The sequence below is a fragment of the Antechinus flavipes genome, chromosome 1 (genome assembly GCF_016432865.1).
Source record: "Antechinus flavipes isolate AdamAnt ecotype Samford, QLD, Australia chromosome 1, AdamAnt_v2, whole genome shotgun sequence".
In the NCBI taxonomy this organism is placed as follows: Eukaryota; Metazoa; Chordata; class Mammalia; order Dasyuromorphia; family Dasyuridae; genus Antechinus; species Antechinus flavipes.
In genome coordinates, this window is record NC_067398.1 from 330,349,637 (window position 1) to 330,374,648 (window position 25,012).

General features: G+C 34.9%; 1 protein-coding gene across 2 annotated transcripts in view; it reads left to right on the top strand.

Moving 5' to 3' along the window:
• LCMT1 (leucine carboxyl methyltransferase 1) overlaps positions 1-24,332 on the top strand; it is a 98,213-nt gene extending 73,881 nt beyond the window's left edge. The window contains exons 7-11 of one of the 2 annotated variants that reach the window (XM_051967306.1): positions 5,820-5,940; positions 8,105-8,206; positions 11,259-11,350; positions 18,065-18,162; positions 24,098-24,332. In XM_051967306.1, the coding sequence (XP_051823266.1) occupies positions 5,820-5,940; positions 8,105-8,206; positions 11,259-11,350; positions 18,065-18,162; positions 24,098-24,123 (439 nt within the window). In that variant the 3' untranslated portion in view covers positions 24,124-24,332. Of the gene's footprint in view, positions 1-5,819; positions 5,941-8,104; positions 8,207-11,258; positions 11,374-18,064; positions 18,163-24,097 lie in introns of those variants that run through there. The other variant, XM_051967313.1, reaches the window with a different exon arrangement.
• The last annotated feature ends 680 nt before the right edge of the window (positions 24,333-25,012 follow it).

The following is a 25,012-nucleotide window of genomic DNA, read 5'->3' on the forward strand; positions in this document are numbered from 1 at the left end:
CTGGACACAGAGGTTGGTAGACTATAAGCGTTCTGTCTCTGATCATGCTGGGATACCATTTGGACTATATGTCATTAGTGATCCCTTCTATCTCTAGATCTATGAGCTTATAACCTAGCAGAATTGAAATGTCATTGGACTGAAGGCCATCTCCAGTCATCCTGATCTATATCTGACCACTTGACTCCAGATGGCTCTGGAGAGAAAAGTAAGTTGGGTGACCTTGCACAGCCCTCCCTCACTTAAATCCAGTTCATTTGCATGTCATGGCACAACAACCTTAATACTTTTAGAGAGTTCTCTTTGCTACTGCGTGTAAGCTTCCATCCATTTTTGTCTGTTTCTCATGTAGAAGTTGTCACTCACTGTAGTTTCAGTGGATTTTTTTGATTATTGCTCATTCTGGTGTAAATGTCAAGATTTTGCTATTTGGGGGCTGGGTATTCTCATTCCTGTTAAAGCACTACTAACATGTAGTTCTAATTGTTTTACCCACTTGTTTATTGACATTCAATATCCTCATATCACCTTCAGGATTGAATACAGAATTCTCTGTTTGACATTTAAAAGTTTTCATAACCTGGCCTTTTCCAACATTTCAAACCTTTATACCCTATTCCTCTCCATATATTCTGTGTTCTATAAATCTGACCTACTTTTTCAGTTCCTTAAACATGACCCCAACCCTTTGCAGTGACTGTGCCCTGTGTCTCCATTTCTTCATTTCCATGGTTTTTTCAAGCCTCAGATTAAACTTTCTTTCTACAAGAATCCTTTCCTCATCTTCAAATACATTTTCCTTCCCCTTTCAGATTTTCTTTATTTATTCTGTGTAAATCTGGTACCTCCTTATTGAATTACATGTGGCCGTCTTCATTAGAATGCATGCTTCTTAAGGGCAGGGGCTTATTTTTGGTTTTGTTTGCATTCCCAGCATCTAGAACAGTACCTGACACAGTTGATTGTTGTCCTTTGTTCTCGAAGAGGACCAAAGTACATCATTCCATAAGAGTTACAGTGTCCAACTGTGGTTGATCAGACCAATATGAGGTCGGAATTACTGTATCCTAGGGAAGATAAAAATTAAATAAATTGATTTAAGATAGGCTCAAGGACATTTCTGGAGGGGAGGAGAGGACCTGTTACAGTAGGATGAAATAAGTTTTGGAATCTTATTTTAGGAGATGAAAGCTGAGAAGGAAGGTATAAGATTGAAACCTTATGTAGTCATAAAGAATAATGATAGGATGAATATTAAATATCAAATACAAAAAAGTATTTGAACTAGAGGACACTCTTTGAAGATATAGAGGAATCAATTAGGAAAGTTAAAGGAGAAATTATTATAACTAAGGAATTAGAATTCATTACCCCTCCCCAGGAGTACATAAGCAGGAAATATGAACAGTTTAAAAGGAATGAAGTATATAAATAACCCATAGTGAATTATTAAGAGAAATAGAATGTTTTTATGTTCACTTAGTCTTTTAACATTTGATTTTGGTTTCAAGATACCTGTGTCCTTCCACAGTATAAGTTCTGTCTTTGTGTACTTGAGCAATTTGAGGTAGAGATCAAAAAAAGGAAGCTTTTTGCTTATTTAGGAAGAATTATTTTATTATTACTAGTCCACACTTTCATTCTTCTGTATATTAGTATAATATATTTGCTTCAAAAAGGAAAAAAAAATAAAACAAATTATATAGTTGAAGGAATATTTGTTGTTCTTTAGTCCCCAAAGAAGGAGCTCATCTGTCTTAATTTTTTTTTCTGTGCTTCAAAGATTCTGTTCTTCTGTATGCCTTATTTTAACAGTTCTACTTGGAGTATTTGAATTAAGTTGCTGACATTTCTTGAAGTCACACATTTATTAGGATTTCTTGCTTCTTCCCTTTCTCCTCTCCCCTGTTCATGATAAACATTCACTGTTGGAAAACTAGGAGATTATTTGTATTCAGCCTTTATATATTTTTGCTGAAAATCTAGTTGAGTCAGTCATACACATTACTTTTACTGATGTATAAAGGTAAAGGTGGCCTAAACTAAAAATGTTAATTTTAGCTTCTAAAGCATTCAGATGTGACTCTGTGGTAAATACAGACTATGTTTTGGAAACTATAAAATATTCAGATTTCAGGACCCCTCAGCTGTTCCTGTCTCATTTTCTTGCAGTGTGTCCTTAGTTTCTTTTATTCTGTTTTTTCATTGATAAACTACAATTAATATACATTCCTATTAAAATAATTGTAAAGATCTTTATGACAGAATCACAAAAGAATTAGGCCCTCACAGGTCATTTAGTCTTCTGTCATCTTTTGCTTGAAGATCTCTTATTGGAGGGATACCTGCCATCGAGACAAAAGGGGTGGTTTTTTCCACAATATAACAATGGTAAAAGTGGAGTGCTGCTGTGAGCTATAGCTCACATTCATACTTTGCAGGACTTAGAACTTCTACCTTTATACCTATGTATATAAAACACCTCACTTCCATCTGGGTTTTTAGCTCATTCCTACAACCTGTTCCCATACCTACAAATTAAGGTATAGATCACCACCACTACAGAGTTACCTTCAAAGGTCCTGGGGTAACCCTAACCCCCTTGAGAGGGATTATTTCTCCTACTCGGTATTCTATATCTTGAATTCCCTTCCAGTCGATAGATGTCACATCCTCTTCCCAGTGTACTCTATTTCTTTGGTGAAGAGTGGGTACCCGTTTGTAGGAACCTGGCAAGGAAATATAAGAAATAAAAACACTTGAGCTTAGGGCAGCTCACAGTTGTACTGCCTTCAGGATTACTGATCCTTCCAGGAACATCTGCATCCTATGAAGCTGCTTCTCTTTTCATTGCTTGGTTGTTAATCCTCACCACTCTTCTTCAGCTAGGGAAATCTTCTTTACTTGAGTAAGCCCTTTTAATTAAACATTTACCCTTAAAAGAAGAGTTAGAAATTGTTAGCTCTTAATGAGAAAAACCCTTTAAAGGCTCATCACACCAACTATTTCTGACTATAGGCCTGCCTAGTTAGTTCTGCATACTTTTACGGTCCACTCCAAACTGTGCTCAGAGTAGCTTAGTTCAGGTTCACTCTTCAGACAGGCTTATCAGGATAACCAAAGAAATTACACATTCCTTAGCTGCTTTTCCTTTTCTACCTAGTCATGGCATTGAAGAACAACTAGCCCTTCAGACAAACTTTACCTTTTTCCAATCCTAGGGGTGCATAACCAGCATTGAAACTCTTTGGCCAGTGAAATCAGATCTTTTTCTGACCTGAAATCAGGAGTCATTCAATTAAAGTTTTGTTTCAATTGATTTTCTTCAGAAGCTGTTTAGTTTACCTTGTATCTGGATAAGAATCTCTATCAGGTTTTGCTTTAATGACTTTTAGGGGAGGTAGAACAGAATCTACCATCTTTCATGGCCATTCTTGGTTTTTCCTTTAAGAAAAAGTTAAGGAGATAAATGAAATTTTAGAAAAGTTAAGTATGATAGATTTTTGGAGAAAATTGAATAGAGACAGAAAGGAATATACTTTTTTTGGGGGGGGTGGGTTCATGGAACCTATATAAAAATTGACCATGTAATTAGGGCATAAAAATCTCAAAACCAAATGCAGAAAGGTAGAAATAGTAAATGCATTTTTTCAGCTCATGATATAATAAAAATTATATGCAATAAAAGTCCAGGAGAAAGTAGATAAAAAATTAATTGGAAACCAAATAATCTAATCCTAAAGAATAAATGGGTGAAACAACAAATCATAGACACAATAATTTCATCCAAAAGAATGACAATAATGAGACAATATACCAAAATTTGTGGGATGCAGCCAAAGCGGTTATTAGGGGAAACTTTGTATCTCTAGATGCTTACTTGCATAAAATAGAGAAAGAGAAGATCAATGAATTGAGCTTACAACTAAAAAAGCTACGAAAAGAATAAATTAAAAGCCTCCAATTAAGTACCAGATTTGAAATTCTGGAAATAAAAGGGGAACTTAATAAAATTGAAAGTAAGAAAACTATTGAATTAATAAATAAAACTAGAAAATTTTCCCTCAAGAAAATCCTAAATCCAACTCTACTTAATTTCTGCTTATGCTAGTTCTATTTCTTAAGTCTTAGCAAAACAACATTGATCTCTCTTCCACACAACAGCCTTTTATCCTGTTTGTTTGTTTTTTCTTCTTCTTCATACTAACCATTCCCAGTTTTTTCATGTTATCTTAATGTCACGTATTCTTGAAGCCTACCATCTGACCTCCAGTCTCTGGACTTAGCTTTGTTTATTAATGACTTTTGTAAAATCTGTTACCCAGAACTGGACAATCTTCTAGACAGAATATAACAGAACTATATTGTATCAGGTGCCTTTTAATTCAGCCTAAGATTACCTGAATTTGGGGGGGACTACCATATCATTTGACTAATTTTGAATTAGTTCTTTTTTAGACAAACTCCTATCCAGCCTCTTGTATTCCTGAAATTGATTTATTTAAACACAAGTTAAGATCTGAAATTTATTCCTTTTAAATTTCACCTTACTAGAATTGGCCTGATATTTTAGCCATTCTGGCTCTTGTCATTCAGTGTATTAACTAACTACAGATCTCTTTGTAGCCCACTAGAGATCTTCTTCCAAGTTAATATTGATCTATTAATAATTATTTGTAATCCTTAGAAGTTTTCTAGACTTCTTATTACAATATCATTTTTGCCTAGAAATGGATAATTCTTAGCTTGACAAGTCTTTGGAAATTATCTGTCATGTTATGTATGTGCCCCCCCCAAAATAGCAGACCTTTGTTATGGCAAAATGAATAGCTTATTCAGTATCCCTTAATAGAGAATATCCTACTATTAATAAGCTTTTTATTTACTGGACAATCTATTACTTTGAAGCTCATATGGAACCTCACTGCCCTTCTTTTAAAGACAAGTAGCTGTTTCCTCCTTTCTTTTCTGTGTCACAAAATTTATTTTTCTTTCCATTCTTTTTTTAGAAACTCTTTTTAGTCTTCTTTCTTCTGTTAGTAACTTGTGGTCAGCTGCCCAGAAGAAAGCGTTTTCCCTATTTGCAATACAGATAGATGATCTCAGTGCTTTCTTTTAGTGGCATGAAAAAAAGAGTCCTCAATTTGAAATTTAGAACATTGAAATCCAGGTCCACTCGCTTTTTCTTATTTGTTTTTACATTGATGTTCTGCCATTTTAAAAAGAAATATTCCATTCTTTCTGATAACATGCAGAGCATGGAGATACATTCCTCAAACCTTTTAAGTTTTTTCTTCTAGGAAGGAGTTTTTTGGAACATAAATGGCTGAGCAAGGAAGATAAAGTTTGCTTTGCTCTCATTCATTTTTGGAAGCACTATTCCTAGTTTTCTTTTCTTCTAGTTCTTCTGTTAGTACTGAATCAAGTCACTTAATTTCTCTGAACTTTTTTCTCATTTGTAAAATTAGGGGATTCAATACTATTGAAGTTCTCTTACACTTTCAAATTTATCATACTATGATTATAGTTTTGATTTTTGTATGCTGAAGGATTTGGCAAACTAAGATGTAAGGTAACATGTGATGTATCATTTCCATAGTATATTATTTCCATATATTTTCACTGTAAGTTAGGCATAATTGTTGACAGAAGCTTTTAGTTTTGTTGGTGTTTATTTATTGTGATCAGATTTACTATCATACTTTGATACCTGGCTAAATCCTTCTTGTTTGCTTGTGGTATGAACTTCCCTCTGTTGGTCAGCATGTGTTAATTAAAATTGATTAAAATAGCTAAAAAATTTTTTTTCCTTTCTTAAGATTACCAACTCTGCTGATAGCAGAATGTGTACTGGTTTACATGACACCGGAGCAGTCAGCAAGTCTTTTAAAATGGGCAGCCAACAGCTTTGAAACAGCGATGTTCATAAACTACGAACAGGTAACAATTCGCAGCAGTGTGGACTTTGTGCAAAACTCCAGTGAGCATTTATCCCTTCCCTTCCTCATAATTTGTTTTCCCTTGACTTTGTTTTTCCTACCAATATTCTGAGGTGTTTGTCATTTTAAAAAGCAGCTTTCCTCATACTGTTGATTCTCCTGTTAGATAAACCTCTTTTTGAAATGTTTTGCTGTGGCTTCCATGACACTTTCTTTTCTGATGTCAGATGGTTCTTCATTTACTGCTCTGACCTTCTCTGTCTCCATTGCCGACTCTTAGTCCTACCCTCCATCTGTGCATATTCACTGAGACTGTTTTCTCTTCTTCCTTTACTTTGTCATCAAGCATATCTGTGACTTATTTTATCCATTATCTTTATGATTCCAAAACTGTGACTTATGTTCCAGGGCCCATATAGCCACATATTACCTGCATTTTAGTTCTGGCTTTTCCAGTGATTAGCTATTTGACACTAGAGAAGTCACTTAACTTATTTCATCATCTGTATACTATAAAGTTTTGCTCTTTATCCTTTAAGGTTACTCCCAGCTCTAAAATTCTTTGTTTCTCCACTCAGAAGGTTTATCAGCACCTAAAATTGCACACATCTGAAATCAGATTTCCTCCTACACTATCCTGACTTCTTTGCCTAATTTTCCCATTTCTGTTATTGGCAACATTATTCTTCTGGACTAGAAGCCTTTAAGTTATCATTTAATCTTCTTTCTTCATCCTTACTGTCTTCTGTTCTGTATCTAGCTTTTTCCTTTGAAATTTTTGCAATAGCTCTCAAATTTTCTTTTTTATACTATTTTCCTTTTGCTACAATTCTAGAGAAGATCATTATCTTCTTGACTGATTTATTTATAAACCTATTGCCAATAGAATTAAATCTAAAACTCCCCAGCTTGGTTATATAAATCATTCCCATCCTTCCCAGTTAACCTTATTTTCTACTGATTTCTACTCATTTCACTTAGGCTTCTTGCCTTATTGTTCTCTGTCCTTACCTTTGTGCTATGGCTCAGGTTGTTTCCATAAATGTAGTAATTAACCTTTCTTCTCCTCAGTTATTCAAAATAGACTAGTCTTTAAGAACTCAAATTCTACCTCTTCCACCAAAATATTCTCTATTACTATAAAGCACATTGATTGTAATCTATAACTTTCAATTTACAATTTCATTTTCTACTACTGTCTTTCATGTTGTTGTCCAGTTCCACATACATATGACTTGTCTGTCTAATTAAATTATAATCAAAAGCTTTCTGTATCTCCCATGGACTGTAGCACAGTGCCTTCAAATATTAGTGGCTCAGTAAATACATGATTAATTAACAGTTAGTTCTTTAAGGAGTTCTTCTGCTCTTTTTATATTTTTCACAGTGCCCAGCACTGTGTTTAATAAATATCTGAATAAATAATGAATATATCAATGGTAGGTAGATTTGCTGAGATTCTTAGCATGTGCTTTTCAATCTGTTAGATTCAAGTACTTCATTAATAGAAACATTAGATTTATTAATATGAATGGATAATTAAGAAGATGTATATAAGTTCATTATTTTATAGGAAAATAACTTTCTAGTGGAATTAACTAGAACTAATTTTATCATAGGGAATACTTGGAAAAATATAAGAAGGAAAAAATGTTTTTGTCAAAATTTAGCATTTAAAAGTTTTTCTTCCTAAAGTTACCCATACATATAACCTGTAAATAAAAGGCTATTAAAATTAAATAAATAAATAAAGTTTTTCTTTCTAATGACTTCTCAATTAAATCTGAGTAGTTTTGTTGAAGGACCTATAATTTTAGGTACTAGGTATCTAAGTATGAAAAGTAAGAGCTATTTATGGGTTTGAAATAAATACTACCTATAATAGTAATAAGGACTGTTGGTAATGATAGGTAGATATGTTTTCTTTTTTCTTTTTGAATCTTGGATTAAAGTAGATAGTTATCTACTTGATTGAAATATCAATGAATAGTCTTGATGAAAACCTCAATGAAGGGATTATGGATTGAAGAAGTTTAAAGCAACCATATTACTTCTTTGATGGGAGGTACTGGCTTGTAATTTATCTATCTAACATTATCTTCTATTCCTCAATTGAATTTTAGAATTCTTCTTGTAATATCCTGATTAATTTTCTCTGTTTCTAGGTTAATATGGATGATAAGTTTGGGCAGATCATGGTTGAGAACCTTCGTAGGCGTCAGTGTGACCTGGCTGGAGTTGAAACCTGCAAATCTTTAGACTCTCAGGTTGGAACAACAAAGCATTAATATAATTTTTGTTAACAAAGGCCAATTTTCTTTTCCCAGACGACATAAATTGAGGAATTTTGTGAATACCTAATTTTCTAAACAGCCTCACATCTACATAAACAAAAGAGGATAGTGTGTAGCTGTTACAATATTTTTTTCTGCAGTTGATTTAATATATTTCTAGCAAAATCCTATAACTCATATGGACCATTTATGGATAAAGACATAGTTCAATTTTTATAGGAAATTTTAAAATGATTGTTATAGTGAAAATGAGGTGTCTGTGGCATAGTAGATGGCAAGCGCCTTAGAGCCAAGAAGACTTGAGGCCAGGTCCAACTTTTGACATATAATGGCTGTAGAACCCTGCTTAAATCGTTTAATCTCTCAGGCCTCTACACAGATCTCTTATGAACATAATCCACAAAAGAAGTGCTGACAGGTATTGACGGAAGGAGTTTTGTAATCAGATAGTTAGTTCCCTGTACTTATGAAGCCATAGGTCCATTCCCTATACCTACCCTCTAGTGAAAATACCTTTCTCTATGTGTGAAAAATATGTCCATTTTTATGTTTAAAGGTTTAATGTATTGTAATAAGAGTATTATTCCATAGTGTTAACTGAGGAGGATAGGAGATTCTGGTTCCTAAGAACCAAATATGTGAAAGGCAGACACATAGTAGGTTGGAGCCTTGTTCTGGGTTCTTGGTTGTTGGGGTACTTTATTCATCAGATCCTTTCTTCCACAAGTGATCTCTCACTTTGAAATACTGTAAGGTGTCTGAATTTTTATTTTCCACTTCTTACCCAGACAATCATACTGAGTTTTTAATCCCTCATTTATTGACAAGCCCCACTTGACAGCTCCTCTTTCTTTAGTTCTTAGCAATTACCTAGGAAAACTGCCTTATGATACTAGAGATACAGAGATACTCTCATCTGTAGGAAACTTTTCTTTTTCTTTTTCTTTTTTTTTGCTGAGGCAATTGGGGTTAAATGACTTGCCCAGGGTCACACAGGTAGGAAGTGTTACGTGTCTGAGGTCAGATTTGAACTCAGGTCTCCTGACTTGAGGGCTAGTGTTCTATCCATTGAACTACCTAGCAGTCTCAGGAAACCCTTCTTAATGAGTGATTATTTCTAGGGAGACCCCAAGACAGGCTTCTTGAAGGGAAATCATATTAATGATAAACATGTTACTCCCTTTAGGATATATAATTCCTAGTCCTATATATGCCCCATCCCTGAACATAATTATGCTAATTTTTCCATCACTTCTAAAAATATTCTAAAAAATACCTACTTTAATTTTCAGACACCTATTCTAGAATGATCCTTTGAACTTGAAGACTTAACTTTCCTTAACTTAAGTACCTCTTGGATTTTTACCTTGTGTGTGTTTCTATCTTCCTTAACAATCCATTTGTTTTCAGCAGAATATGACTATTTATACTTTTTTTTCATAATTATAACTTTTTATTAACAGAGCCCATGCCTGGGTAATTTTTTTTTTTTATAACATTATCCCTTGCACTCACTTCTGTTCCAACTTTTCCCCTCCCTCCCTCCACCCTCTCCCCCAGATGGCAAGCAGTCCTATACATGTTAAATATGTATGACTATTTATACTTTAAAAAATTCTATTATCCTGAAAGGATAAGTTGCACTAGAAAGGATCACAAAAATGGCTAGGCTAGTCTTGTCATTTTACAAATGAAGAAATAGAGATCACAGTAGGTGAAGTGATTTATTTAAGGCACTTCTAGCAAGTTGGTAAACTGTATAGAAGAAACTTCCAAAATTGTTTTGATTTTTAAGGAAATTAGCTGTGGATTTTATTCTGTTATGGCTATTTCACTTTTAGCTTGTTTGAAAGATTTTGATTATATGATCAAGTATTATCTGTTGCTACATCCTGGCCATATGGTTGTTGTTTAATCATTGAATTGATTAGCAATTAGTAATTGACTGCCTCTGTGTAACTATCAGTTTGTAAAAGCATTCTAAAAATGTTATGAGAAATTTTCTTACATCTCTGACTGAATTGCTTGAGGAATCGACTTTTCTGTTCCTACACATTTCAAGTCCTAATCCACTTTGTCTGGATTGCAAGGTCAGAGCACAACAGTCGTGCCCTTTGTCCCATACTCAGGCTTCACATTTGGTAAAAAACCTCTATGGGGCTGCTTGAGGCTTCACTGTTTCGTGATAGGCACCTAAATCCTTTCCTAGCCAGGAATGGTTGCAGCTTTTTGGACAGAAAGTTTCTCTGTGGGTTACAGAATTATGGAAACATTGACTAGACCTCATCTAATATGATTGGTGTAGATATAACCAAATTTGATATTTTTCTTCTTCTTATGGGGGAATCATGTCAGTAAATCCTGAGTGTCAGTACTGATAAACAGAAGTTGGCACTACTGCCCAGAGGGCATGTGAGGAAGAGATGTTGGTATACCTCTAAAATGGAGAGTTTGATTAGACAATCTCTGATGTCTCATTAAGCATAGATATTCTCTGCTTTTATGAGCAGAGATGGGATGTCTAGAGAATAATCATAGATCTAATTTATAGAGCACTTTAAAGTTTGCAAAAATACTTCTCTTATAATAACTCTGTGAGGTAGGTATTGAATTATGATTCTCGTTTTAACAGTGAAGAAACTGAGTCTCACATAAATTAAATGACTATCCCAACAGATTCATACTTCTCATCTGTTGAACCTGAGGCACTTAATGCAGAAAACAGTATGAGGTACTAAATTGTATGGTATGGACATTGAGGACTATTGGAATTTGAAGCGCAGTAGGGCCTGGATCAGATTCATGAAAGGAGGGAATTTGTGAGGAAACTCATGATGAATTTTAAAACTATGCATCCTTATAGTAGAACAGAAGTTCCTTGAGGTCAGGGCCTGCTGAATTTTTGTCTTTGTATCACACCATCATCTAGTACAACGTACCTAGCCTACCTAATAGATGTTTAAGACTTGTTTTATTGAATTGATCTGTATGTTGGTTCTGTTTTGTCTGCACTTGCACATTCCAGAAACAACGTCTGCTGTCAAATGGGTGGGAGAAAGCTTCTGCCATTGACATGATGGAGTTATATAGCAGTCTACCCCGAGCTGAAGTGAGCAGGTATTGACACCATCTTTTTTTTTGTAAGTGGAAATCTTTTCCAGATGGTATTTTTTTGGTAGTTTATTGTGTATTTATACTGTATAAGTTTTTTTTTCTCTGTTAGAATTTTGTTATTCATGACTGGCAATATTTCCTCCAACATAGACCTTATTTCATTGTTAAACCTTTTAATGTGGAAAAAAATTAAGAAAATAGGTTTTGAAGTAGTTAACTTGTTAATTTAAAAAAAAAAACTTCTCTAAATATCTCTAGCATCATTAGCTATTATTTGAGAAAAAGTTTCTGCTAAACAGATTTAGTTGCCGTTTAGTCATTTTGGAGTTTTCTTTGCAGAGATAATGGAGTGGTTTGTCATTTCCTTCTCTAGCTCATTTTACATGTGAGGAAACTGAGGCATATAGGAATAAGTGATGTGCCCAGGATCACAAAGCTAGTTTCTAAGGTTGGATTAGCATTCAGGTCTTCCTAACCCCAGGCCTGGAACTCTCTCCACTGTGTCACTTAGCTGTCCTGTCAGCTAGATTATTTCAGTCAAAATAAAGAGTCATACATAACCTCCATTGGAGGTTAATTAGTACCCAGAACTTCTATAAAGTCTCTAGAAATTTTAGCTGAGTCAGTCAGGAGCTCTTTATTAAGTGCTTCATCGTGTGCAAGGTACTCTATTAAGCTTTGTGGATACAAAGCAAGGTTCTTGCCCTCAAGGATTTTACATTCTAATGGCTAGGAGCTCAAGAGTTTTACCCTGAGTATCACTAAGGAGCAAAAATAATTACAAGATCTTACAATTAAAAGAGATTTTACATATCATATAATTAACCCCATTTGATTCAGTTATACTTTCTTCAGCATTTTCAACAAGTTGTCATCTTGCCTTCACTTGAATGCTTCCTGTTTCTTGCTACCTTCATAAGCAACTATTTTCATTTTGGGACAGCTTTAGTTATTAGAAACATCTTTCCTCCCCTTATATTGGACTAAAGTATGCTTCCCTGCAACAGTTCTGCCTTTGAAGACCATGCAGAATAATTGTAATCCTTCTGAGTGACAATTCCTTTATATATTTGGAGAGCACTTTCTTATTTTATCTTAAAGTCTTATCTTCTCATAGCTAAGTGCTTTGGGATACCCTCACTTTCCTGGTTGCTGTCTCTGTTTATCATTGTCCCTCTAAAAAGGAACACAGTACTTTAAAAGGAGAGTGATCAAGTGAGAGGACCATAGGACTATCCTCAGCTTAATTCTAAACACTTTGCTTCTAAAATTGATGGCCAGACTCTTTTGAGAGGTTTTTGGTTTTACCTTTTGCAAATGAACCCTGCTTGCTCTGTCTGCTGTGTTACTATGATGGCTTGGGCATGAGAATACTTGCTCTTTTTCTTTCAGCTAGTAATCCTTGGATCATGAGTGAAGAATAGACTTTCCTGTCAAAGATACCATTAAGTGCATATTCACTGATTTATCTTCTAATTCTGCTTATAGAAGCCTCTTTTCTTTTTTTAAAATTGCTTTAATTTTTCTGGTTATACATGCATATTAACTATTTTTATTTCATATTTCTTTAGGAATCATATTGAGAGAGAAAAATAAGAACAAAAAGCAAAAACTATAAAAGAGGGAAAAAAAAACAGAAAAAAGGAGTGAATATGTCAAGCATTTATTTACATTCATTCTCCATAGTTCTTTTTCTGGATGCAGATGGCATTTCTATCCAAAGTTTATTGAGATTGCCTTGGATAACTGAATCACTTCATAGTTGATCATTGCACAGTCTTGCACTCTGCATCAGTTCATGTGCCTTTCTATAATCAGCTTGTTCATCATTTTTTATAGAACAATAATATTCCATTACCTTCATATAACACAATTTGTTTAGCCATTCTCTAATTGATGGGCATCTACTCATTTTCTTTGCTACCACAAAAAGAGGCACTACAAACATTTTTTGCACATGTGAGTCCTTTTCCCTTTTTATGATCTCTTTGGAATTCAGACCCAGTAGAGACCCTTCTGGATCAAAGGGTATGCACAGTTTTATAGCCCTTTGGGCATAGGTCCAAGTTGCTCTCCAGAATGGTTCCAGCAATTCACAACTCTACTAACAATGTATCAGTGTCCCAGTTTTCCCACATCCCCTCCAACATTTGTCATTATCTTTTTCTGTCATCCTAGCCAATCTGAGTGGTATCTCAGAGTTGTCTTAATTTGCATTTCTCTGATCAATAGTGATTTAGAGCATTTTTTTAAATGACTATGTAGATTGGTTTAGTTTTGCCATCTGAAAATTAGTTCATATCCTTTAACATTTATAAATTGGGGAATGACTTGTACTCATAAATTTGACACAATTCTTTATGTATTTTAGAAATGAGGCCTTTATCAGAAACACTGGCTATAAAAAAAAGTTTTCCCAGCTTTGTACTTCCATTTTAATCTTGTTTGTATTGGTTTTGTTTGTGTGAAAACTTTTTAATTAAATGTAATCAAAGTTTTCCATTTCTCTAGTTCTTTTTTGGTCATAAATTCCTCTCTTCTCCAAAGATCTGATAAGTAAATTATCCCTTGTTCTTTTAATTTGCTTATGTATCATCCTTTATTCCAAAATCATGTACCTATTTTGATCCTATTTTGGTATGAGGTGTGAGATATAGTCTATGCCGACTTTCCAACATATTATTTTCCAGTTTTCCCAGCAATTTTTCTGAAATAATGAGTTCTTATCCCAGAACTGTAGTTTTATCAAATTTATCAAATCCTAATTTTATCAAATTCTAGATTACTGTAATCATTTATTCTTGTGCATCTAATGTATTCCACTGATCCACCCCTCTATTTCTTAGTTAGTACCAAATGGTTTTGATGCCTGCTGTTTTTATTATAAAGAGTTTTAGGTTTGGTATTGCTAAACTACCATCCTTCCTTGTTTTATTTTTTCTTTTTCATTAATTCCCTTGATATTCTTGACCTTTTGTTCTTCCAGATGAGTTTTATTATTTATTTTCTAGCTCTATAAAATAGAAGTCTCATAGAAGCCTCTTTTCAATAATATGAGTGGCATCCTTGGTTTATAAGAGGTGGCCTAGCTGGCTAATAGAATAGAATAACTCTTTCCTTTGCCTTGGGCTCCCTTCCCCAAGTCAACAATTGTTCATTGTACAGAATATACATTCTGTATATTCAGGCTGATGGTAGGTGCATACCCAGTCTAGACTTAGATTTCCAACTTGCTGATAATGCAGCCAAATGAAGAATGGATGATGTACTGCACTTGGAATCAGAAAGGTCCAAGTTTGAATCTTGCCACAGACACATGTGACTGGGTTAGTCACTAAACTTCTCAGCTTCAGTTTCCTCTATAAAAAGAGGGATAATAATGTCACCTACTTCACAGAGTTGTTGTGAGAATCAGATGAGATAATGAACATAATATGTTTTGTGTATTTTAAGCCATTGTATAAATAATAGCTATTAGCTTTGATTTGCGTGTACCCTTTTTTCATTTTTATAGTAGCTTTTTATTTTTCCAATTACATGCAAATATAATTTTCAACATTTATCTTTGCAAAACTTTGTGATCCAAATTTTTCTCTTTCCCTTTCCCCTTTCTCCTCCCCTAGACAGCATACAATACATTGGTTAAACATGTCCTATTCGTCTAAACATATTTCCATATTTGTCATGCTGTGCAAGAAAAATCAGATCAAAAGGGGAAAAAAAACCCCAAGCAAACAACTACAACAAAGTTAAAATACTATGTTTTTGATATCAGTCCTCTCACTGGATGTGGATGACACTTTCCATAACAAAGCTTTTGGAATTGCTTTGAATCACCTCGTTGTTGAAAAGAGCCAAGGCCATCATAATTAATCATCACAAAGTCTTGTCATTACTGTGTACAATGTTCTGGTTCTGCTCCCTTCACTCAACATCAATTTGTCTCTAAGTTCTTTCAGACTTTTCTGAAATCAGCTTATTCATCATTTTTTATAGGAGAATAATATTCCACAACATTCATGTACCATGACTTATTTAGTCATTCCCCAACTGATGAGCATCCATTCAGTTTCTAGTTTCTTGCCTCTACAGAAAGGGATGCTGCAAATATTTTTGCACATGTGGATCCTTTTTCCTTTTTTTGATCGCTTTGGGATACAGACCTGGTAGAGACACTCCTGGACCAAAGAATATGCACATTTTGATAGCCCTTTGGGCATCGTCCAAATTGTTCTCCAGAATGGTTGGGTCGGTTCACAACTCCAGCCACAATATGTTAGTGTCCTAGTTTTCCCACATTCTCTCCAACATTTATTATTATCTTTTCCTGTCATGTGGGACAGGTGCTAGACTCCCTTTCCCAAATTAGCTAATCAGAGACATTTTCAGGTATAAGAGAAAGCATTTATTTAGTCCTTGCAGGGAGGGCCCAGCACACCCAGAACTCCCACCATGTACTCCTGGAACCCAACCTTTAAGATTTAAAAGGCATTGGATAGACTAAAAGGATGTAACCATCCTTAACGAATGTTGTTTGCTTCCTGTGGGTCATGTCAATTCTTGAGGGTCTGATCTTTGGAGACCATGTGACTCCCTGCAATCCAGGGTTCAAGACTTGGGAATAGGGATCATGTAACTTAGTCTCAGTACTGAGAAAGCGTCATGCAATCAATCAGTCCCATTCACTGTCATCTTAGCCAATCTGAGAGGTATGAAATGGTACCTCAGAGTTATCTTCCTTTTGCATGTAAGTTTAAAAAAAGTTATATTGGTGCTCTTTTCCTTTGATTTATTCATTTTACCCACTAGCACTCTTTCTTGTAGCCAAGAAGTACAGCTAAGCAGTACTTACAGATGGAACTTGTTACTATTAAATGGTAAATAACAATAATTCAGAGATTAAAACAAATGCTTTTTTAAAAACAAAAAACATAGTTCGTACCATGTATTAAGACTTAGAAACTATTTTGCTCCCAATAATTCTGTATGTAGTATGGGTCCCATTTTCTAGAGGAAAATCAGAGGTCACAAAAGTGAGCTGACTTGATTAAAGTCCCATAACTACTAAGAGTCAAGGCTGGGAGTCAAAACTAGGCCTCCTCAATCCTAGTCTTGTTTCCTTTCCATTATCCAAAGTGGCCATTTTCCTTTGCTCTTATGATAGAAAGATTCTAATGCTTTTTGGACCCTCATGGAACCAGCTGGCTGGTTCTGGTAGAGAGCACAGTTGTGTGATTATCCTTATTCCCACAGCCTCTGTCTTTTTTCTGCTATGACATACTTTCTTCTAAATCTTGTGCTTATATTCTTGATCTTTATGAACTTAAATTCTATTCCTGTCCACTCTACAGACTATTGATTTATTTTGCATTTTATTTTTCCCTAGTTGCATGTAAAAAAGTTTAACATTTATTTTTAAAATTTTGAGTTCCACATTCTCTCTTTTCCTCCCTAATTATTTTTCTCTCCCACCCCCCCCCCCCCCCATTGAGAAGGAATTTCATATAGGTTATACATGTGTAGTCATGTAGTACATCTGCAGACCATTGATTAGGCTAAGAGCTTTAACTGACAAGTGGTAAAAGAAGGGTCCAGGTCAGCAACTACCTTTACATCTGGTCCCCCAGACTATACAACCTTCCTGGTTCACTGAGGTTTTGAACTAGGTTATTACAGATATTCTCATATACAGACAGTTATGGTTATGTCCTATCCAATCCAGTGGCTTTACTTGTTTGGTAATTTAAAAAAAATTTTTCTTTGCATCCCAGATTGGAGAGAGTGTTATGGATTATTACTTTAAACATAGCTTTGTGAACCCTGGATTCTACTGTAAAAATCAAAATAAGTATTGAAAGTTCCGGGAGAAGATGCTCAGCTTTGGATTATGGTTAGATTTCTCGATTCAGAGAATACAAGAAACAGGACACCCAAAATTATCGGTATAGGGATTGCAGTAAAAATAATTCCTCATATTTAAATGTTTGATAATTACAATAGGCTTGATTATTCATGTTTAGTCCTGATAATGACCATGTTGCAATAGATATTATGAATTACTCGGCTTTTCTGTGCCTCAGTTTTCCTCATCCATAAAATGTGCACATTTTAGAATCATCATTTTACAGAAGATGAACTCAAAATTTCAGACACAGAGTGAGAAAATGGCCTTTTGAAGATCATAATGCTAGTAATGCCTGACCCAGAATTTGAACTCAAATTTTGTGATTTCAAGTCTTGTGCTCATTTTACAAAGCTCTTTCTGCAAATATTTTGTCTTCAAAACATTTTCACATCCAATTGTGATAGCTGAATTTGCTACTAAGAAATTAAACACTGAAATTTACATCCATATAGATAGATTCAGGACATTAATACTATATAGACTGCTGACTGTCTTTTTCCTTTTTAGTATGCATTTATGAAAGAAAAAAAATCAGCACTTACATTATGGATTTTTAAGAAAATCATGCTACATTTTACTATTTAGATTTTTAATTTAAATATTTGTAACTGCAACTCATTTCTGTTTTCCATGTCTATACTCCTTTAAAAAAACATACATGGGATGTAGTTTTTTCCAGAAAGGAAAGGAAAGCTTAATATTTAAATAAACTTTACATTTGAATAGTAAACATGCATGGAAAAAAAGTTTTACTGTTTGTAAATAAACAAATTGGAAGTTTTAGACCTTGACTAAAAAAATTTCTCTTACAGAATAGAAGCGCTTGAATTCCTTGATGAAATGGAACTTCTTGAGCAGCTTATGCAGCATTACTGTCTTTGTTGGGCAACAAAAGGTGGAAACAACCTAGGTAAGTTATTGTGAATAATAATAGCTATCATTTACATAACATTTTCTCCTTTATAAACTGCTTCCTTCACAACATCATCTTGTAAGCTAAGTATTATGTGTAATATTCTGCTTTACTGAAAGGATTATAGCATTTTTTATTTTTGTATTTCCACTGCATAGTACAGTGCCTGGCAGTTAGTTGGTACTATTGCTTGTTAATAGATTGAGGACTCAAATGGGAATCTGACTCCAATCCCAGGACCCGTTATACTAAACCAAACTACTGATGTTTGTTGACTTGACTATTCTAGAGGTCCAGAGAAGTGGAATTTTCCTTAAGAGATTATACAGTTTGAAATACTCTAGCCATCAAAGAGTGTGTAATTCCATTACTGTGTCCTAAAGTGTATTGGAATGCTCTAGCCAGGAAAATATAGGTAGACTATCAGAATCCAAGCCTTTGTACTGTAGCTTCGTGGTCTTGTGACCCAGAAACAGGGGAACTCTTGTCTTCACTCGATCACCCAGATGTTCAGGTGGCACTGGGGATTAGCAAGGATGGCAATATAGATGCACTCAAAAAGAAAATTCTCTTATGTATAATAAAGATGGTGGTGATGTTAGATTGAGGGTGGACCTGGACTTTGAGTAAAACACAGCAAAAGTGTCAAACTCTTAAGAGGTAGGAACCAAACTATAATGTATTTGGGAAATGGTTAACAAAATAAGTAAAAACCTTGTACAAAATTGAATTGTTACTGGTATCAGATTCCAAGATGAGGAAGCACCTTCTCCCCTTTTATCAATTTATAGGAAAAGAGTTGCCTAGAGAGCACTGTCTCAGAGTCACAGTGCCGAAGAGACTCTTAAGAAGTGAAGTCTTCTGGTCTTTGATGACAGCTTTCAGTGCTCAATACCATACTATCTCTTAATGTTATTGGTGTTACTATAAAAATAATTTAGCACCTAACATGCTTATGTTAAAATAACAAAGATAACAGTAGCTGCCATTTATATAGCACTTCATTGTTTGCAAAGCCTTTTCTTTACTCACATTACCTTCTGATGATTTGATCCTTCCCAGCAGGATTGTGGGGTGCTTAGGGGACAAGTGCTGTCCCCTTTATACTTTATACACTTTATACACAAGCACATTAAACACCTTGCCTTGACCATGGTGTCACAGCTATTATGTGAGAGGCAGTGGGTCTTTTCAGTCAACCAACATCTGTTAAATGTTTACCGGCATCATACAAGTGCTCACGACACAAAGAAACGCAAAAACAGAGTTTCTTTTAAAGAATTCACATTTTTATGGGTGGAGACAATATTCAAAAAATTATGTCCATACAAGATTTTTATACATAGAGTAAATTGGAGATAATTTTAAAGGGAAGACATTGGGGAGGGGTGAGGTAGGAGGATTGGAAGAGGCCTCTTACAGTAAGTGGGATTTGAGCTTAGGAGCTCTCAGCTTGGAATTGGGAAAGCCTGAGTTCAATTCAAGTCTCACACACCATAAGCAGGTCATTTAACCTTTTATATGCTTCAGTTTCCTTAACTGCAAAGTGGGGATAATAATAGCACACTTCCCATGGTTGTTGTGAGGGTAACATGAAACAAGGTTTGTAAAGCACTTAGCAAAGTGTCTGGTGTATAGTAAGTACTACATAAATACTTATATTGCCAGGAGAGAGAGATGAGGAGGGAGAGTATTCTGGGGATGGGATATGGCCATTGAAAAATCAGAGAATCAGGTCATGGAGTGTCCACTTCAAGGAATAGCAAGAAGAGCGGTGTTGTTGTTTTTACAGGTTATTTAGAGAAGAACAGAGTTTAAGAATATGGCACTTTGGGAAGGGGCCAAGTTCTGAGGTGAGTTGTGAGTGTAGTTGATGAGGAATATTGTGGTGCTGTTGACAGTGTAGGCAAGCTGGGAAGTGAGAAACTCTTAGGAGGACGGTCTGCAGGGATATCCAAGGGTCCAATAGGCACCTGGTGCTGTGAGACTGAAGGTCAAGAGAGAGGTTAGACCAAGGGTCCTCAAACTATAGCCCACGGGCCAGATGTGGCAGCTGAGAACGTTTACCCCCTTCACCCAGGGCTATGAAGTTTCTTTATTTAAAGGCCCACAAAACAAAGTTTTTGCTTTTACTATAGAAAGATCCAGCAAAGTACATTAAGGAATGCTTACACAGATAGGAGGAGAATCAGGAGAGAATGCCCAAAAGTTGTTAACCAATAGTACCAGAAGCTGCAAAGACATTAGGAAGGATGAAGATGGGGAAGTGGCCATTGAGTTTGACAATTAAGAGTAATAAGAGTAGTATGGAATAAATAAAGATGCCAGCAAAAGCAGTATTACAGAAGGTTTTGAATTGATGAGAGGTGAGGAAGTAGAAGTAGAAGTTGTAGATGGGTTTTTCAAGGATTTTCTCCATGAAAAGGAAGAGAGTCATAGGATGATAGCTAGCAGGGATAGTTGGATCAAGTGAGCACTTGTTAAGGCTGGAGGTCACATGGGTATGTTTATGGTCAGAGGGAAGGAATCATTAGATGTGCAGAGATGGAAGAGGGCAATCTGCCAGAGCAGAGAGCAGGAATGGGCTCATGGTGTTTGTGGGATGCTTCCCTTGGTGAGAAGTGAGAGGGAGGGAGGATATGTGATATAAAGAGAAAAGAGAACTCTTCACAAAGGGCTTAATTGATGTGTCCAATTTCTCAGGGAAAGGTCCGGGATGACTAGGACATTTGAGGAGAGTTGAAAAGGTGTGGAATGGCTGTCGTGATGATAAGATGGTGGTGGCTTGTCCTTGTTCTTGACTTCAGGGAGACAATGCCACCCTGTGGAAATAAATTAGACTTAAGAAAGGGAAGTTAGCCACCTCACTTTATTCTCCGGAGCTATCAGGTTCCAGTGCCAAGATATAGATCGTGACAGCTGGAGAGGGTCCTGGATGTAGTGTGAGGTTTTGATCTTTTTTAAGCTAAGTGTTGCATGTTTTGTTTTGTTGTTGTTGTTGTTTCTCATAAGGTGGCTGAGAAAAGATCAGCAATGATTGAACCAAAGATTTACTTTCTCACCTCAACAGTTCTTGGCATAATGCTTCAAATTATGTCAAGAGCATACCTATTGCATATAGAAGAAGGGATCAGATAGACTTTGGGAAAGTTATATGTTGATTAAAAAGGTTTGAGATACATAGTTTCTGGGTCATTTAATTATTTTATTAATAAAGCCAGCAGATTATTAATACAAGGATGATGAAGATAATTGTACCGAATCCAGTAAGCATAGTTTTATGAATTTTTCTTTAGCTTCATTTAGCCACATTCAAATAGGAGCCAAGATTAAAAGGTGAAGATCATCTCAGGTAGATCTTGATAAGACATAATCAGGGATAGGAATTAAGAAATTGAGTGTCTGGAACAGTATACAGTTGAGCTAGTTCTATAAGGTATTTAGGGAAAGGTGAGTATAGTCAAAGGGTGATGAGCTGGAAAAGATGATGAGGAATTGGGAATCATGGTGAAGACAAGTGGAGGTAGTAAGGCATAAGGAAAGATAGAATAATAAAGGATTTTAATCAAACAAAAGGAATTTTAGAGTTAACGAACCCAGGTATAACATTTATGGGTGATGGCAATATCAAAGTAAAGTTGAGGAGTGAGAAATTGTGGAAGTTGGGTAGATTGAGGAACTTGGAAGTTAGGGTATTTGAGAGAATATCTTATATCTATACCTATATCTATATACCTATACCTATACCTATATCTATATCTATATCTATATCTGTATCTATATCTATATCTATATCTATATCTATATCTATATCTGTCGAAGTATTAACACAGGAGGCAACATGCTTGCTAATTAAGCAGGAGTATTTTTCCTTACTGGGTTCCTGGTAAGGACAGTATGAACTAGAGGACAAATGATAAGCACTGACTAAAACTGTAAACTGCAGGAATAGGAGATCAAATTAAATCATACTAAAAGTTAAGTAACATAATGAGTTAGGATAAAGTAAGGAAGATGGAAAAGCAGTAATAATGGGCACTATATTTCTGTTTATTTATGCTATCAAGAGGAAATTAGTTGAACCCAAACTAAGTTTATAGTCTTATAACAAAAAAAAAAAAAAAGAATGGGAAGGGGTGCTGTTTCATAAGTTGTCATAAACTTTAATACAAATTCATTACTTTAACTACATGGAATTCAGGCAATTAAGATTTGTACAGTACCTATAGAATTATTAGAAGTCATCTTTCTTAGTCTTCATCTCTAGGCTAATTTCTCTTAGCATTAATGTAAGGCAGAAGCATATCTATCACTCCTGTTTTTCAGCTTCTCTAAGTTCATATAGGCTAAAGGTTCCTCTCAGACTTCCGTATCTGAAGCTTAGGAAAGAGTTTTTTTCCAACATGAGCACAAAATTCTTACTCAGTAGAAAAAATCTTTATATCTAATAGACATTTTCTGGGCAAATTACATTACCCAGCTTTTTAAATTGTGGTTTGCAGCCGCATATTGGGGTCTCATAACTGAGCATGGGGTCATGAAATTATGATTTATTATCAATAAACATTTGATTTCTACACCTGTTTTATATATCTATATACACTGAGGTCATGTAAAAATTTCTCTGGTGAGAAGGGGGAAAAAGTTTAAGAAACCTGCCTTAGAAGAAGTCAAATTCTATGATATCCCTTGCTAAATGTTTTCTGTCTGTGGACATGTATTGCTCACCTCAGCCAACATTGCTACAAAATACTAAACATTTCCTTATTCCCTTTAAAGACCTGACAGATTTGTTTTGACTCTAGCAGCTAATTCTTTATTTTAGGAGAAGACTAAAAAATTCTTACTTTCCATTTAAAAAGAAAGAAAAACAAGTTCTTATAGCAAGTGAATAATCTTCCTGCTGCTTTGGTACTTCATATACTGTCAGAACTAGAGGACAGAATTCCACATCATTTGGGTGGATTTCCTTTGGAGGACTTTGGGTAAATATAAACAAGAGTTGTGCAGGATAAGAAGGCATGAGGGATGGGTTGATTTCTGTACCTTTACTGAGCTATTGAATGAATCAATAAAGTTAAAATGATGCAAAGATCTTAGTGCAGTTTTAAGTTTTAATAACTTAATAAGTACAAATGTTATAAACTTGCAAAAAATATCATTATTTTAAAGCTTAATTATTTAAATTTCTTTTTGCCCTTAACTTTTTTTTGTGAATTTTGAATAATTTTAATTTTTATTTTAATCCTTCTTAAAGCTAGGATTATAAATGAAATCCTTTCAGTCAATGAGTAACAGCTGATGAAAGCTTTTAAAAAGACTACAGTATAGATAAACCAAGATAGTGGTTGTGCTGAATTTTAATAAGAAACATCAATATCTTAACTATTTAAATAATTTTTGAAATGTTGTTTTTGTAAGTTTGTTGCATTTATACTTATAACAGTATTAAAGCTTAAAGCTGCATTAAGACTTTTAGAACTCGGTAAGTGTGCAGATTTGTGTAGATCATACTGGAAATACTAGATACCACAGTACAAGTTGGCTGTCATAATGCCTCAGCCCCTAGATTTGTCAAATCAAGTTTTAGACTTTCTCTCATTGTCTATAAAGGTTATAGATAATGGTTATAGTAGAAAGAGCTGTAAACTAGAATTCAGAAGACCTTAGTGGTGTGCCCAACCTTGCCATTTATTAAGTTTGTGGCTTTGAGGAAAGTTGCCACATCTCTTGGTCTAAGTTTCTTCTTTGTAAAATGTGTTTTAGATGAGGTGATCTATAAGGTCCCTTCCAGCTCTAACAACAAATTTGTGAATGACTTGCATGGTGCCACTGACAATCATTGATAAAATACAAATCAGAATCCAAATCTCCTGAGTAGACATGTTTCTGGTTTTTATCCTTAAATAATTTGTTTTTTTTTCTCCCTCAGGTCTCAAGGACATTACTTACTATTAATTTTTTTGGAGAAATTGTTGAATCAGAAGCCAAAGCTACATTTCCTTCCATGGAAGAAATGCTTTAGCGCTTCCTACAGTGAAAGAACAGTGCATGTACACATCTCCCTCTCTTCAGTGTCTCCCACACTCCCAAAAGACTCAAGTAACCAGTGTTGCTGGAGATGTTTCCTGGTGGTTTATTGTGTTAATAAATCTCTATTGCCTTTATGAGTAGATTTGAGCTTTTCTGTTGCTCCTCATAAGAATCTAGTGTTTTGAAATTTTCAGACTGAAAGAGTCCCCATTCACAAAGGTTGCTTTATCAAAAGAGGAAAATCTATTTCATGAGCTGTTATTGCACATTCACTCTGAATCTATGGATATTCTTTAAATGCATTTGAGTATAGTCAACTTGTGAGCTCAGCCTTGGGCTACTTTTATAGCTAATGTATCACATATTTGCCAAGGAGTCAGTGTTTTATTAAGATTACCTTACTTATATGGCATTTTGATTTCTCAGTCTATGAAATAATCCATCTAGGGGAAAGCTACTAGAATTAAAACAAGATTTTCTGAATTTTTGGATCTGATTGATTTCTGGTCTTGTTTCTGTTAGGGATATTAGATAGTCTCTGTATCCTCACTTCAAAAGTTTGTTCCTCTTTTACTTCTTTCTTTCTGATGCTTTCAGATTCCCTTTCCTTAGTCATAATTTTATGTATGCTTTTTGCTGCTTATTCTCCAGAAAACCAATTATTTACTTTAACAAACCTTTATTAAGCACCTGTTTTGCTTAAGGTCTTGTGCTCAATTTTGTTGGGAATACCAAGGAACATAAGGCATGTTTCTTACCCTCAAGAAACATATAATCTAGTGAAGTCCAGTGGGAGCTGGGAAGAAAAAGATTA